Below are 15,188 nucleotides of genomic sequence, written 5' to 3'. Positions count from 1 at the left end.
GTGACTTGTCTCCACTTCTTCATTTAATTTTGCAGAGACTTCTGAGATAGTTTTTTAAATTCATTCATTAACAGCTGTTATTCATAGATAAAGATGGAATATCAGTATTGTGCCCATTCGCATCTCGTAGACCAGTTACAAAATGGCAGCGTAGGAAGGTACGGCCCATGCGATCTACTAAGGCAATGAACTTCTTATTAATACAGCATATAGGAGGCTATGTACATCACGGAACGGACTGATTTGGAAGACACTGCAGAACAGTAGAGGCTCATTTTGAATTGTTTAAAAAAAAATATAGCAGCGGAAGGATTGTTTAAGAATATACTCTAAAAATTGCATCCGCAGAAGTAAGACGCAGATATGAGCGAAGCTACACATTTGAAGAATATTCTAAACTACAGAGAAGATATTAACTATTTACAATCGGCGATAACATACGATTAAATAATTCACCGGCGTATGCTAAGAAAAGAGACGAAAATTATATAAATAAATAACTTGTGGTGAGATACGTCTGACTTGGATCCGTGAGCAACCACTCCACGATTGAAGAAAAAGGGACTCACCATATTGCAGAACTGATAATTTCATAAGAGAAGATAGTTACCACTGTGGTAGTAAACTTAATATATATTTACGGAGAAATTATTCCAACCGAAGAAAACTTCGTCGTTTACAATAAGTAATAGAAATATGGAATATATCATGACTGATTGCTCCGCAAAAGGAATTTTCTTCGTTGTCTGCAGATTTGAAATGATGACTGTCTGCTAAATCTACATGATGGACTGAACTGGGGATATGCACCGTCGAGCCAGAAGACCAGCTGATGATGATTGGACCGGCCAACCAGTGGACATGATGATGAGGATGAGCACCGGCCAGCCAAAAGACCGGACGATGAGGAGTGGACCGGCGAGCCATGTGACCAGCTGATGACCAGGAAGACGCTATCCAACCAGAGATCCAGATCCTGTCGGAGGGTCTAACTACAACCGAGGATTGGAGCAACAACCAGACCAATCGTAGCAACTGACGAGCTAAGTCCATACATTTCTTTAGTAGAGTAGTTTCTTGTAATCTACACCCTCAATCTAACTCGGCATGTGCTGAATATTTGGTGATATTTATGAATTAATTAAGAACGTGTGTGAAATATAAAGTGAAGTGTGAGATATTTAAGGCTATAAGATAAGATGGAAGTCTAGATTTAGAATTCTATTATGACATATACAGGCTACCGCACTTGCATACATACAGTAGAAATTAGCTTGAATAAAAGAAAGAAGTGTTACTTGTGAAGACCTAGTAGCAATGAGTCTATTTAACTAGTGAAATTTCGATTAATCTCGCTTACCTGTACATAGATTACGTCACGAATTACCTGCGCGATACAGATGAATATTTTCAAGTTACGTATTCCTTTCTTCATAGAAAGAGGGCATTGAACTCAAACTGCTGTTTTTAAGATAAAGGTTATTAAATGCGTATTTTACAAGGCAATTCTAGAACGTTTGGCATATAGTTTTGGGTGTAATTGGCTATATGCATACGGCAATATGTATGCCGGTGTTATGTTAATGTATATTGGAATGGCGTTGAAATGTGATTATTTATTGGAGTATATTGATGAATAGTTGAAGTATAGAGGTTTGTTTATATTCTACGGAAAGAGTAAGAATTGCTATTCGACGAGGAAACGTTGTGTTAGAATTACGAAGTGAGTTTCTGTGCCATATTGGAAAGAATATGTCAAAGTGTGAACATCGCGCAGATGACCATCTTAAGGTAAGATTGACATGTATTATGGTAGAATTGTGTATCGTAACAGTTGTATTTATCTGATATTGGTAAATGGCAGGTACCAAGTATAAGAGAGTACCTTAATATACGGTTCACTAGGCTCATGACTTAGTATACATCTGATATTCTTTGGTGCGCTGACGTTACAGTATAATACGTAATAATTTCATTCTATACTGTCCATACAAGTTGAGTAGCTCGTATACATATGAAATCTTGAGAAAGAGCAGTTAGCTAAAGCACATTGAGCCGTTGATAGAGGAGTGTGTGGATTGGAAACTACTTGAATAGTTAGATAGATGTTTATTTCTTTTCACGCAGTAATGATTTCAATTGAAGTATTTTAAATATGATGAATATGATAATGGTTGGTTAGGAGCCATATGTCGTAGGCTTTAGGGAGGTATTGTCTTAGCCCGTAAATTGTTATTTGTGCGTACTCGATATATGTGACCAAATAATCAGAGTTCAAATTTATGAATGGAAAAGTTAGAGAACACTTTTACGATTTAATACTCACGCAAGAGTTTGTTTGGGAAATACTTACGTGAAGATATGAGCAGATTTACATTTACAATCTGACTTTTTCCCATTTAATTTTATTACGTTTCAAGTAGCAAACCATTCATTTTTATCTCAGCCAAATGACTTAAATGTTGTGAGAATAATTTAAATAATTAGCGTGACCGTATTCACAACGAGTATTTTTATTGATACTGTGATTGCTCAGTGATCTCTTGAATATAATTGGGGAAAATCAATTACTTTTCGGAACATGGCTACGAATATTGAAGTAAATATTAATAAGAATTTGAATATTAAATAAGAAAGAATGTAAATATTTTAAGCCTTAATTATTTTATTTTATTTGAGCCAGCGCTGACTCTAATCCTTCATGCTTTAATATTATTCAGATATTACTACCCAGATTTCACTTTATCTTACATTGAACATTATTTATTCAATAAATAATCTTATATTTTTCTTTTAGTAAGTGACTGTGTCTTAATTTCTGTTTGGGTAACGGCTAGTTTGTAAGTTAGTTAATAAGTTTTGTAGATATAAGCAATTGATTAGTTCCACATATGGAAAGAGATTCTTTTGAAGTTATCAGCCACAGGTTCTTACTTGAGCGTGTAGATACTCCCGTGATGCGTATCCCAGCGGACTGATTCTCATCCAAAACCACGTAAAATAATTAACAATATAAAATCACAGATTTTATGAGCGGAAATTGGAATACCCTGAGAAGAAATCGAGCTACCGGGATAACTTGGCACTGACCGCTACATGGGCGGGTGCAGTATTAAATGACATTTTACGGGAAGCTATCCTTTAAGAATACTTACCTTTATGAACAAAGGTGATCATGTTATTGTTGATCTGTGATTGAGTGAACTTTTGGATTGGAATGCTTGGAGCAGACACGAAAGCTACATATCCTCTTCGTGGAGAAAACACGCTGAAAGTCAAATTCTCAGGGGCAGTATCCTTGTCAACAGCAGCTGAAAGATAACAGATACAAACAAGGATTACAAGCTGAAACATATTAGTGAAGAGAATGCTGGATAGAGGCAGTAAAATCACATGTGGAGGAGAGATGTCTTAGATGGGAAGATGTCCTGGAACAGAAGATGTATGAAGACAGGGGGAGATGGCAAGCACTTGTATACCACACCCAGGAAACTGGAATTGAAAAGCGATGATGATGATGATGATGATGAGAGCATTGAACATGAGGATCAAGATTTCATTCAACACCAACAATCAATAGAGAGGCTTAGTTGCTAAAACTGTATTCTTGACAAACTACAGTTCATGCTGTCTTTGTACTATGGTCGTCTGATGAGAAGTCGCGTGCATGGGGGTTAAAGGGGTGCGGTGAGTAAATATGGCTATTGTGCATGCGTTGATCTCAAGTCTCAAGGCCTTATAATAAACATTGGTTCTGTCCGTAGTGATTCTTGTGAAATAAGATACTGCTGTGAAGTTTTAAATTGGCAGTGCAATTGCACTTTAGTTACACATCTGCCATAAGTACTGAGTAATGAACACATGCATCTCTTTCAGAGAGCTTGCACTGTTTATCACGACTAATGTTTGTAGATTAGTGTAGTTACTCGTGCTGTACCTGCAAGCTGCCGCGACTTTGAGGCACAGATAGCAGATTCAACACCATAGTCTGGCTGCATGGCTAAATGGTTAGCACGCTGGCCTTTGGTTCAGAGGGTCCTAGGTTTAATTCCAATCCGGGTCAGGGAATTTAACCTTCATTGGTTAATTCCGATGGCTTAGTGGCTTGATGTATGTGCCATCTTCATTATTAGAATTCATCATAGGTACGGCACCATCCTCATACATCCCCAGGTCGCTTATATGGCATCAACCCAAAAGACCTCTACCAGGCCTCTTCGGAGGCTACATACCATTATATATCAACACCACAGTGAGGGTTTTATATTAGATTGCTTTGTTGAATAGGTTACTAAAGGAGATTAGCCACAGTACTATTTCAATACAGTATGATAGTCTAGCTCCATGGTTAAATGGTTAGTGTGCTCCTTTGCTCACAGGGGTCCTAGATTTGATTCCTGGCAGGGTTGGGAATTTTAACCATAATTAGTTAATTTCGCTGGCACGGGGACTGGGTGTATGTGTCGTCTTCATCATAATTTCATCTTCATCACGATGCGTAGGTCGCATCAGTCAAATCAGAAGACCTGCATCTGGCGAGCCGAACTTGTCCTCGGACACTCCCGGCACTAAAAGCCAAATGCCATTTAATTTCACAGTATGAAAGATCTAGTCATAGGGAAAGAGAGAGAGATAATAGGATAAACACAAGATGAAATCGACAATATCATGTCATTGTGGGAAGAGGGAGCAACAGAAAGAGGAGATAAGGACAATCTCCTCATCTTCATACTCTGATAATTTAGAATAGATAGGCTCTCTCCTCATCAGTCTCAGTCTTTCTACATCCATCTATTTTCAGACCCAGTCAAGCTCAGCTCTACTTCTGAATTTCATCAGGAGGATGGGCATCAGCACTCATTGAGGGACCTCTTTGATAAGCGTTTGGTCTTGATCCAGGGAAGAAAGCCTGATAGATACAGGAAAAGGGAACAGATAGAAAAATAAAGAGGAATACAGTTGGTAAAAATACACAGGACAAACATAAAAGGAGAAAAGGAATGCAGTGGGTAAATATAAAATCTGTCGTAAATGATCAAATTTTTGTCAAATTTAAGACATCACAAGTATTTTCATTACTTCACAAATCTACTTGTCAAATCACTTGGAATACTTGAAAAGTCTTGAGAAGTTTTCAAAAGTCTTGCAAATGAATTAGGACGTATTCTAAACATTCCAAGAACTACGAAATCTGTGACAGAACTGACTAATGGAATTTGAGTGATTGAATTCGTTGAATTCGTTTGAGTATTAATGGTGCGCGCTAGGCCGCTAGTCATATTGAGATTGCTGGGAATCAAAACAAAAAATGACCAAGGTATGTTATGTATGTATTAATTACTAAGTATGAGACACATCCCTGCCGATATTCAGTAGTTTCCATACAGTAAAACAATAAAATGAATAAAACAGCAGTGTACAAGAAGATTGCAAGAGAAATATCTCAAAAATGTGGACAGCTTTTAAGTTTATTACTATACAGTAACCTATAAATAAATGCTATCAGCAATGTTCAATTTTTTATTATTATTATTATTATTATTATTATTATTATTATTATTATTATTATTATTATTATTATTATTATTATTATTATTATTATTATTATTGAATTCCTAATATGCTTTTGTGTAATAAGATACAGTATGAATTTCTGTTCTATTGCTATCATTTTTATTCAATTCATATGAGTAAATGCAATATACCATAACCTCTACAAATGATGATGTGGCAGTAAATAGACTGATTTTTTTTGTTTTTTTTTGTTTAAGATAACCACACTAATATTTTCCCCATGAAAATTATGGTTTGTTGTGGATTCCTCTTTTTTATAAGAATACATCCCACTGGTAGTCCTCGTTAGATACTGTACATGAATCAATACGGTACGTACATAGAAAACATTAAAGATCATTTTTCCAGAGAAAGGGACATAAAAACCATGGATGTTATAGAAATAAGGGTGTTCATAAGATTACTGTATCTAGCAGGGGCCTACAGAGAAAACAGACATATTCTTGAGGAACTTTGGAAGAGTAATGTGATGGAATCAAAAAATTTGGTCTTTTGATGACTAGTAAAAGGCTTAAGACTCTCATACAATGCCTATGTTTTAATGATTGTGATACAAGGGTAGCAAGAAAAGCAGAAGATCAGCTTGCTCCATTTCATGATATCTTTTACCACTTTTGTCCTCAACTGACAGAGCAGTTACTGTCTTGGGGAAAACATAACAATTGACTGAATGCTTCTGGATGTTGATGGTAGATACCCTTTTTGACAGTACATACCATCAGAACCAAACAAATATGGAATAAAAATTTATGTTCTTGTTGATTCAAGAATTTTTTATTTCTATAATTTCAAAATTTATAATGGGAAGCAAACTTAAGGGCATTTCATGATTAGTTACAAGCCAACTGAAGTAGTTCAATGATTGGTTGATTCAGTTCTGGTCATAACATAACTGTGGATAACTGATTCAGTGACCTGGATCTTGTCGAGGAACTAAACAGAAAAAATCTTGTCTTTTCTTGATACACTGAAGAGAGAGAGACTATAGTTTGTTGCTACCAAAGGTAGACAATAATGTACTATCATGTTTGGCTTCAATAAGGGAACTACCTTAGTGTCATACATCCCAAGACAATACAGGAATGTCATTGTTGTGTCCACACTTCATAATGATAAATCAATGGATTCTGGAGAGAAACACAAACCAAACATACTTACCTTCTATTGTGCAACAAAGGGAGGAGCTGAAACTACAGACAAAATGTCTGTTATTTCGATGCACTGTATATTGAAAAATCAAGCAATGGCTGATGGCCATACTTTACACAGTGCTGAATAAAAGCAGTATGAATGCCCAGGTTATCTACCTCAGTATTGGATTAGAATGAATGCGGAGAAGACTGTTCCTGTCCCACGAACTGGTGATTGAAGAAATTCCCCGAAGAAGTACGAACACTGTTGGAATGCCCACAGACCTCCAGCAGAGTCTGAAAACATTTTGTCCTTACACAGCAGAAGAAAAAGATGATGAATCATCCTAAGGACCATCCATAAGATGTAGATGCACAACATTCACCAGCACAACTGGAAGTGGATGACTATCAAAATAAGAATGCAGGAAATGCAAGAGTACAAATTTTGTTTGTGATTTGTGTTACAGCAATTCTTCCTAGAGCTACTGAGAAGTTGTATTTTTACAAGTGAAATAGAATATGCATCAGTCAGTTTACAGTTCACAGTTTATTTGAATACTTTGTACCAGATTTCTTTATTGTGATGTGTTGGGGGTGATAATAAAAACACAACACTGGTAGCATTAAATTTTAAGATTAAGGTTTATTGGTTACTAATTGATAACACATTACGCAGAACACACAATTACACCAGTTGGCACTCTCTCTGCTCTCACTATATTTTAGTGAAGTTCCTTGTTGATGAGGATGCTTGTTGTTTAAAGGGGCCTAACATCTAAGGTCATCGGCCCGATTAGTGAAGTTTATTATCTTACCAAATAACTCTGAATCAGTGTCAGTGCTACCCTTTCCCGGTCTGTACACTCCAAAGACATCAAGTTGCCTATTATTTTTAGAAATGTGCCTTACACTAGAATTTCATGTTTGTCATCTTTAACTTTTTCGTAGCTTACTAATTTTTTGTTCACTGCCCCATCTACCATTCCTATCCTATCTCTACCATACACACTCCAGTTCCGTGAGAAAATTTCTGCATCCATTATATCATTTCTTAGCCTGATTCAACTCCTATTACAATATATGGTAAGTATACATCTATTAAATTAATTCTAGTCCTTTCTTTACAATACTTCTACAGTTCAACACTAACATTTTTATGTCATCCCTACTTGACTTCCAGATCTCTGTACCCTTATCACCACTCCCTAGACAACCCCGTTTCCCTGAATTTACCTCCCTATTACCCTTCCAAGCAAATTTCCTAACTTATACGTACCACTGTGGTTTAAGTGAAAGCCATATGAGCGCAGATCCCTATCTCCTACCCACCCATTAGGATCTAGAAATTTCACTCCCAGTTTTTCACATACCCACTCCATAGTCTCATTTAAATCCCTAATCATTCTCCAGTCAGTATCCCTCCTACACGGTATTCCACTGATAACAATCTCTGCTTCCTTAAATTCCACCTGTGCTGCATTACCAGATCCCACACATCCCCAACTATGTTGGTACTTATATCAGCTTGCCTTACATTGTTTGTACCAACGTGAAACACTACCACCTTCTCCTTCCCTTCCTTCCTCTCTTCTACTTTCCACAGCATCTGCCTCAACCTAATTTGTGGATAACACTCTACCCTGGTTCCCTTTCCTCCACACAGTTTCCTCACATGTCTAACGATGGAATCCCCCATGACCAGAGCCTCAACTCTAGCCACCTCATTTGATCCCCTCCCCTCCTGGTTAGCCCTATCTTTCCTGATAGCTGCAGAAGCTACTTCCTCCTCCCTTTTCTCCTTCCCATGACCCTGTTCTACCTGTCTTTTCCTATCCTCTACTCTACATTTCCCTTTCCTACCTTTTCCCTTCCTCCTACTTCAACACATCTCAGCAACAGTTCCCTGTTCCTCATCTTCCCTCTGTTGTTCTACCTGGAGTGATTCATACCGATTTTGGACAGACAGCAGTCCTGAATTCTGATCCTGAATAGAGCCTTTAGCCTGCAATCTCCTTCCCCTTAGAACTTTAGACCACCCGTCTTCTACAACTCCCCCTTTTCCTTCCTCTCCCTCTTGTACACCTACTGTAAACTGTACATTGTTTGAAGGAGGTCTATCTTCCTTTTTGTCTTCTGTGAGAATCCTAATTATCTTCATCAAACTCTTCAACTCCTCCCTCATACCCCTCAATGCCTTGCCATACCCACAGTTCCTACACTTGCACTCCTTAGCCACTCCTTATGGAAAAAAAAATGAAAAGAAAAGGAAAAATAAAATAACTTATGTGCAAAAAAATTAATGGAGGGATATATTGTGTGGGATAGTACTCAAAGATCACACGACAATAAGGTAATTAATATACGACTACACTACGATACTACTTAGTCGAACTCTACTTTTATCATACAACACCCTAACAGGATAAAAACTGCTGTTAATTACTGAATACTGAAAGGAATACACAAGAATTGCACAATTCTAAATTGCAATTAAGCCTATCCTAATTACAACAACAGAATTTTAGTAAGAGAGTTTCTATGGATACCTCTACTATACAGGTACTACACAAATATTTTACAATAATAAAATAAGCACACTAAATTCTAATAAGATATTACTCGTATACCACTGTACAGTACACTACAATAATTTTAAACTATGTTCAGACGTATCCTAATTACAATACCCATACCGTATGTCACCACTAAGCATAAACAGAAATGAAAATTGCAAGTTTGAATTTTGCAAGAACTACTATACTCAAAGATTACCAACAAAGCTAAATGCTTATACAGGTTATTATTAGTACTATGCTCTAATAGATACACATGAAAGATACACATGAATATAGCAGGCAAAATACGGTACTATCTAAATATATTGTATCTACACCACAATTCTCAGCTGAAATGTGGTTATATGAATTTTTACCACTGGTGGATTACAATTATTTTCCCTACTACGTGGGACAGAGAATAAAAGTGTCCTTAAATGCTGAAACATAAGAGGTTGTCTACAATAATTTCTCTCAAAACTACACTGAGGGCTTGAACTGCAATATTATTGCGATATAGGAATTTGATTATTAACTTTTACTCGATGAATAAATGAAGGTGGAAAGTACAAAGTATGCAGGGAACTAAGACTACAAATTATCAGAATAAAGTAATGAGCTGATTTTGTATTTATTTACACAACTACCATGTGCATGTAGCAACAATCGTCAACAATTCTAATAGAATTCTAATAGAATCATCAACAATCCTAAAACTGTTAAGTACCGTAATTATCCAGTGAAATTACTGTGTATTCTCTCTCTTTTTAAATTGAAGTTTATAGATGTATTGTGTTATTTAATTTAATAAATTATTACCTTCGTGATAGTTTGAATGGATATCTACATGATATATCGGAAAAGTTTCGGCGGAATTTACAATGAGTTACAACTCCTTGTGATAATCTGCCTATGTAAGTATTATTCTAACGAATCTACAGATATTTAAAAATATTGCTTTAAAAGTTAATATTATTACCTAAAGTATTTCCTAAACCTAAATTCAAAACAAGGTACACCTAGCTAGCCTACTTAACCTAGAAAATGTAATCTACCCAACATCAACTGAATTCCTTGTTATAAAATTCAAATAAATATCACTACTCCCAATATCTACCAACAAGCACTAAACACCAATATATAAATAGCACTAAATGAAAAAAAAAAAACATACACACACAAAAATATTTAAACAGTTTCAATAGGTTTTAACTATTTTATCACTACAATAATGCAAGAGCTCACTCAACAGCCAACCATTCATAAGCGCATCCAACAACCAAATATAATTATTGTAGTAATATTATAAATTAAGTAATATTTAAAAAATAAATAATAATTAGTATTATAAAATACACTTAGTTTTGAACTTAATTTTGGAAGTTAAAATAAATTTTTAAATGTAACTTAACTAATACTTCAAATTATGGTTTTCTGGATATTTCAAACCTCTCTATTGATAAGGGCTAGAAGAGAACCAAGGACTGCACATACCGAGTTGTGAAGATGTGATGGTGGATATGGATCCCTCCCACATCCTCATTCCAGTGTTGTTGACAAGGAAAGGAGGCTCGTCGTTCACGGGAGTTACGAGGACTTTAAGTGTGGCGGGGGCACTCTTCTTCTCTCCGGCCAGACCCATCACCACAAACTGGTCCCTCAAAGTCTCACTGCCATCATGTTGGTACTAAGTGAAGAACAAGCAGGTGGTGATGTTCAGAATCAAAATGATCTGACGTCCTGGAAGCTACTTCATAAAATACTTTCATACCCAAATTGCTATACCTATAAATGTTATTCATATGAATAATATAATATTGTATCAAATAAAAAAGAAATTAGTGTGACGTTGGTTTCTAAAACAACACATTATTCCTATCAATTTATTATGCTTAAATAACAGGAGCAGGGAATTAGTACATCTCAATCTCTCTCTCTCTCTCTCTCTCTCTCTCTCTCTCTCTCTCTCTCTCTCTCTCTCTCTCTCTCTTTCTCTCTCTCTCTATATATATATATATATATGAAACATCATTTTTCAGTCTGTAAGTTTTGAGTATCAATCAGATACCGAGTTTGGTGGGAACTGGATGAGGGAGATGGATGATGAACCTGATACAGTAAAAACTGCTCAAAGAGGAATTGCAAGGAACCAAAATTGTTTTCCGAAGTAGACAAGTTTTTGCATTACACAAAACATTGCTTTCTTTTGCCTTAAAACACCAGTCACCACCACCGTTACACAAAACATAAGACAGTATACAGTATTATAAAATATTATACACAGTATTGTACCCGCTCAAAGCCTGAGTCCCAACCAGCATTTATCTCAGGGGGTGTTACGGTCCGAATCTATCGCAACTAATAAACAATAAAAAAAATTATGAAGATATAAGATCTCCAATTAAATGTATGGGCGCCATGCAATCAGTACTACAGGGTTGAACGGGACACTCTAATCATTAACTTTAAGGCTCATCATAAAAAAAGCACATAGAAAATATTTTAAATCAGATCAAAGGGAAAAATATGAAGGCTCCGTCCTAGGAATGGGGACGGATATTTAAACGGTCACCAAGGGTTTACTATGCTACAAGAACAAGAACCTGGGACTGTTTCCTTGCAAATGCTAAAGGAGCATTTTATTAAATTGAAAAAAATTACACACAACAAAATTCGTTGACCCTTAATTTGCCGGTTGTTTGGCAAATCATTCCTGAAAATTTTACATAATATTTTACACTTTTGACCACCCATCCATTTGGGTGGTGGAACCGTTGCTTTCTGAAGGTGTCAGTTGTCATGGACCAATTACCTGTTGGCCAAGTAGGCGCGATCACATGAATCATGTCATCGCCTCCACTTTTATTGAGATGAGACCAACCCGGGACACCACAAAACTCTTCCCGGGTTCCTAACCAAGATATGCTAATCGTTAACTGAAGGAAACGACCAAGAGACTCTAACCTAATGGTCCAGATGTAGGGATTTGCCGTCACATTACAAATATCAACTTATTATTTACAACAACTTGACATTACTACGTTATTTCGCCAGCTGACTTCCCTAGTATCATTCAACATCATCATCCGAAAAAAAAAAAAAAAAATTAAAGTAGTAGTAGTAGTAGTAGTAGCAGCAGCAGTAGTAGTAGTAGTAGACCATTCTGGAACTGCTTGTCGGCATGACATCAGAATGGAGTGATGTATAAGTTCTTCCTTTCTCTTCTTTCTCCTTCATCCCCATAATGCTTGTCGCCATTGCCTCTACTGTGTTCCAGGCAGACGGGCTCTCTAACATAATCTGAACCAGATTCCCTGGCGTGAGTCGTCGGCCAAGTTGTTGGCAGGCTTTCCTTCGTTCTTCTTCCCATCGAACACAGTAGAAAAAAGTGTGTTTTACTGTATCCCTTTCAGAACAGTACCGACAACCATCTCCCTGCGTCTTTCCCATCTTCATGGCGTATACGCCGAATCTTCCATGTCCTGTCAGGATCTGCGACAGATAGTAATCTACCTGCCGATGTCTACATTTAAGCCAGTCTCCTATGTTGGGTATTAGCTTTTTTGTCCATTGGCCAACATCGGTTGTGCCATCCCATCGGTCTTGCCAGTCTAGTAAGAGTTGGTTCCTCGAGGCTTTCTTTTCTTCAGCAGATATAGTTGCACCCGTTTCATGCCAAAGTTTTCTCTCTACAACGAGGAGGTCAATGGGAATACTGGCAGCTACAACTTGTAAAGCTGCTGTCGAAACAGTTCGATATGCACAGGTAACTCTGAGCAGCATTTTCCTCTGTACTCTTTCCATAGCTCTTCGGTGAATCTTCCTCCTGAGTGCATTGTGCCAGATAGGTGCAGCATAAAGTAAAATGGAATATACTGCAGAGCACATAATCTGTCTCTTAACTGTTCATGGTCCCTCGATGTTAGGCATAAGTCTGGCTAATGCCGATGCCTTCTTCTCTGCCTTTTGGGTTACTGCCTTCACATGTGCACCAAATGTGCAATTCCTATCAATAAGAACCCCAAGGTATCGTACAGACTTTCCTGGGATAATCTCTGTATCATTTAATAAGAAACAGACATTTTTCCAATTCCTGGAACCTTTCAAAATTACAGCCTCAGTCTTATGTGGAGCCAATCTCAACTTATTATTTACCATCCAAAGGTTAACTCATCTCAGTGATTCATTTACTCGGAAGGTCAGTTCTTCTACATTCTCTGCTATTACCACTATTGCAAGGTCATCTGCATAACCAATAGATGTTGTCCCTTTTGTCAGCTGCAGGCGTAAGACACCATCATATAGAATGTTCCACAAGGTGGGTCCTAGGACAGATCCCTGTGGAATGCCAGCACTCATTTCAAGATCTTCTAAATCATGAAATCGTATTCTTCGTCCTTTGAAGTACTTAACGATTATTTGTTGTAGATACTGAGAAATGTTCATCCTATGAAGTTCTCTCAAAATAATGCTCCAAGAAGCAGTGTTAAAAGCATTTTTGACCAGCATTTTCCACCAGTAAGGGACTCGTGTTTTATATTTTGTAGATCCCCTCAATCGGCTGGTCCTACAAGCATCTTTAAGAACAGCAGTTACATCTTTTAGAGTATGTTGCACTGTATCTACAGTTTGTGACATCCACTCGATTGCAATTTTAAAAGTTTCCCAATTATAGTTCCACACCATTTTCGTGATATCATTAAGCTTCTTCGATCCCTTAACTTGAAAGTAAGTAGTAGTAGTAGTAGTAGTAGTAGTAGTAGTAGTGGTAGAGATCATGATTATCGTAACCTGTAATCCTCATTGATTTAATGTTTCAATTTCATTTTTCACTATTATTATTATTATTATTATTATTATTATTATTATTATTATTATTATTATTATTATTATTATCAAAAATAATTTAAGAAATTCTTCTTCTTATTCTTCTTCTTATTTAAATTATTATAATAATGATAATTATTAGTTTGAAAATTCTAATTTTCAATTTCAATTCCCACAACTATTATTATTCTCAGAAATAATATAATAAATTCTTATTCACATTATTATTATTATTATTCTTTCTTCATTTCGGCCTGCTGTGGACCACGTTATTTCAACCGTTTGCATCCTTGAGCTTTAATTCTTCCCCAGTACTCACGCATTCTCGTTCTGTGAGCCTCCTTTCTTTCATCACTCCACTTCTTGCCTGTTTTCAACTTTGGCCTTTCTTGGAACCTCTTGTATCCCTGGAGCTTTTTCTGGAGAGGAGCACGTTTCTGGATGTCTTCAAGTGTGATTCCTTTTTCTTGAAGGTCTTTTTCAACTTCGATAAACCAGGGTCCCTTGGTTTTCTTGTTAAGAAAGTAGGAAAGGATCCTATTGGTCTGTCTATGTGTGCTCATGCGTGCTATATGGCCATAAAAATTAATCCTCCTTTTCCGAATCGTGTCCGTTATCCTCTCCATATGCTGGTACAGATCGCTGTTGTGTCATCTCCTGTACTCTAGAGTTGGGCAGACCGGAACATTCACTTGTTCCGCAACATTAGGAACTTGAGGCGGAGTGTTTCGGTACAGAGTGCCAAGACACGGGACACAGGACACAGGACTGTAACTGCATCCTAGAGAGAACTTCGAGAGGCAACAGGACATGCTCCGCTTCAGCTGGAATGTGCCTGAACCGAACGTCATGTGCCAAGGCCGTACTACATAGATTAGTTGGCCTTGGCTGTCTGCCTGTCGATACCGGCTGTGTGCCGCCCTGTGTTGGAGTGTCAACATTTTTTCATCCAGTTATATCTTTAATTCCAAAGCGATGACCCATATTTTTCTTGGGCTTAAAAGTTTCCTTAAAGTCCAAATTAATTTTTAACGTCAATCCCCGATAAAGTGTTGAGGGAAATTTTCGAGATATTGAAGAAAGTAAATGGAAGTTGAGA

General features: G+C 36.9%; 1 protein-coding gene across 1 annotated transcript in view; it reads right to left on the bottom strand.

Annotated features, from left to right (window-relative positions):
- Positions 1-15,188, bottom strand: part of kon (chondroitin sulfate proteoglycan 4-like protein) — a 330,650-nt gene that overhangs the window by 39,850 nt on the left and 275,612 nt on the right. Inside the window, exons 12-13 of the mRNA XM_068227423.1 lie at positions 10,757-10,949; positions 3,156-3,311 (exon numbers count right to left, since the gene is read on the bottom strand). Coding sequence (XP_068083524.1) covers positions 3,156-3,311; positions 10,757-10,949 — 349 coding nt within the window. The remainder of the gene's footprint in view (positions 1-3,155; positions 3,312-10,756; positions 10,950-15,188) is intronic.

Source organism: Anabrus simplex, chromosome 4 (genome assembly GCF_040414725.1).
Source record: "Anabrus simplex isolate iqAnaSimp1 chromosome 4, ASM4041472v1, whole genome shotgun sequence".
Lineage (NCBI taxonomy): Eukaryota > Metazoa > Arthropoda > Insecta > Orthoptera > Tettigoniidae > Anabrus > Anabrus simplex.
This window is presented reverse-complemented; position numbering and strand designations above follow the sequence as displayed.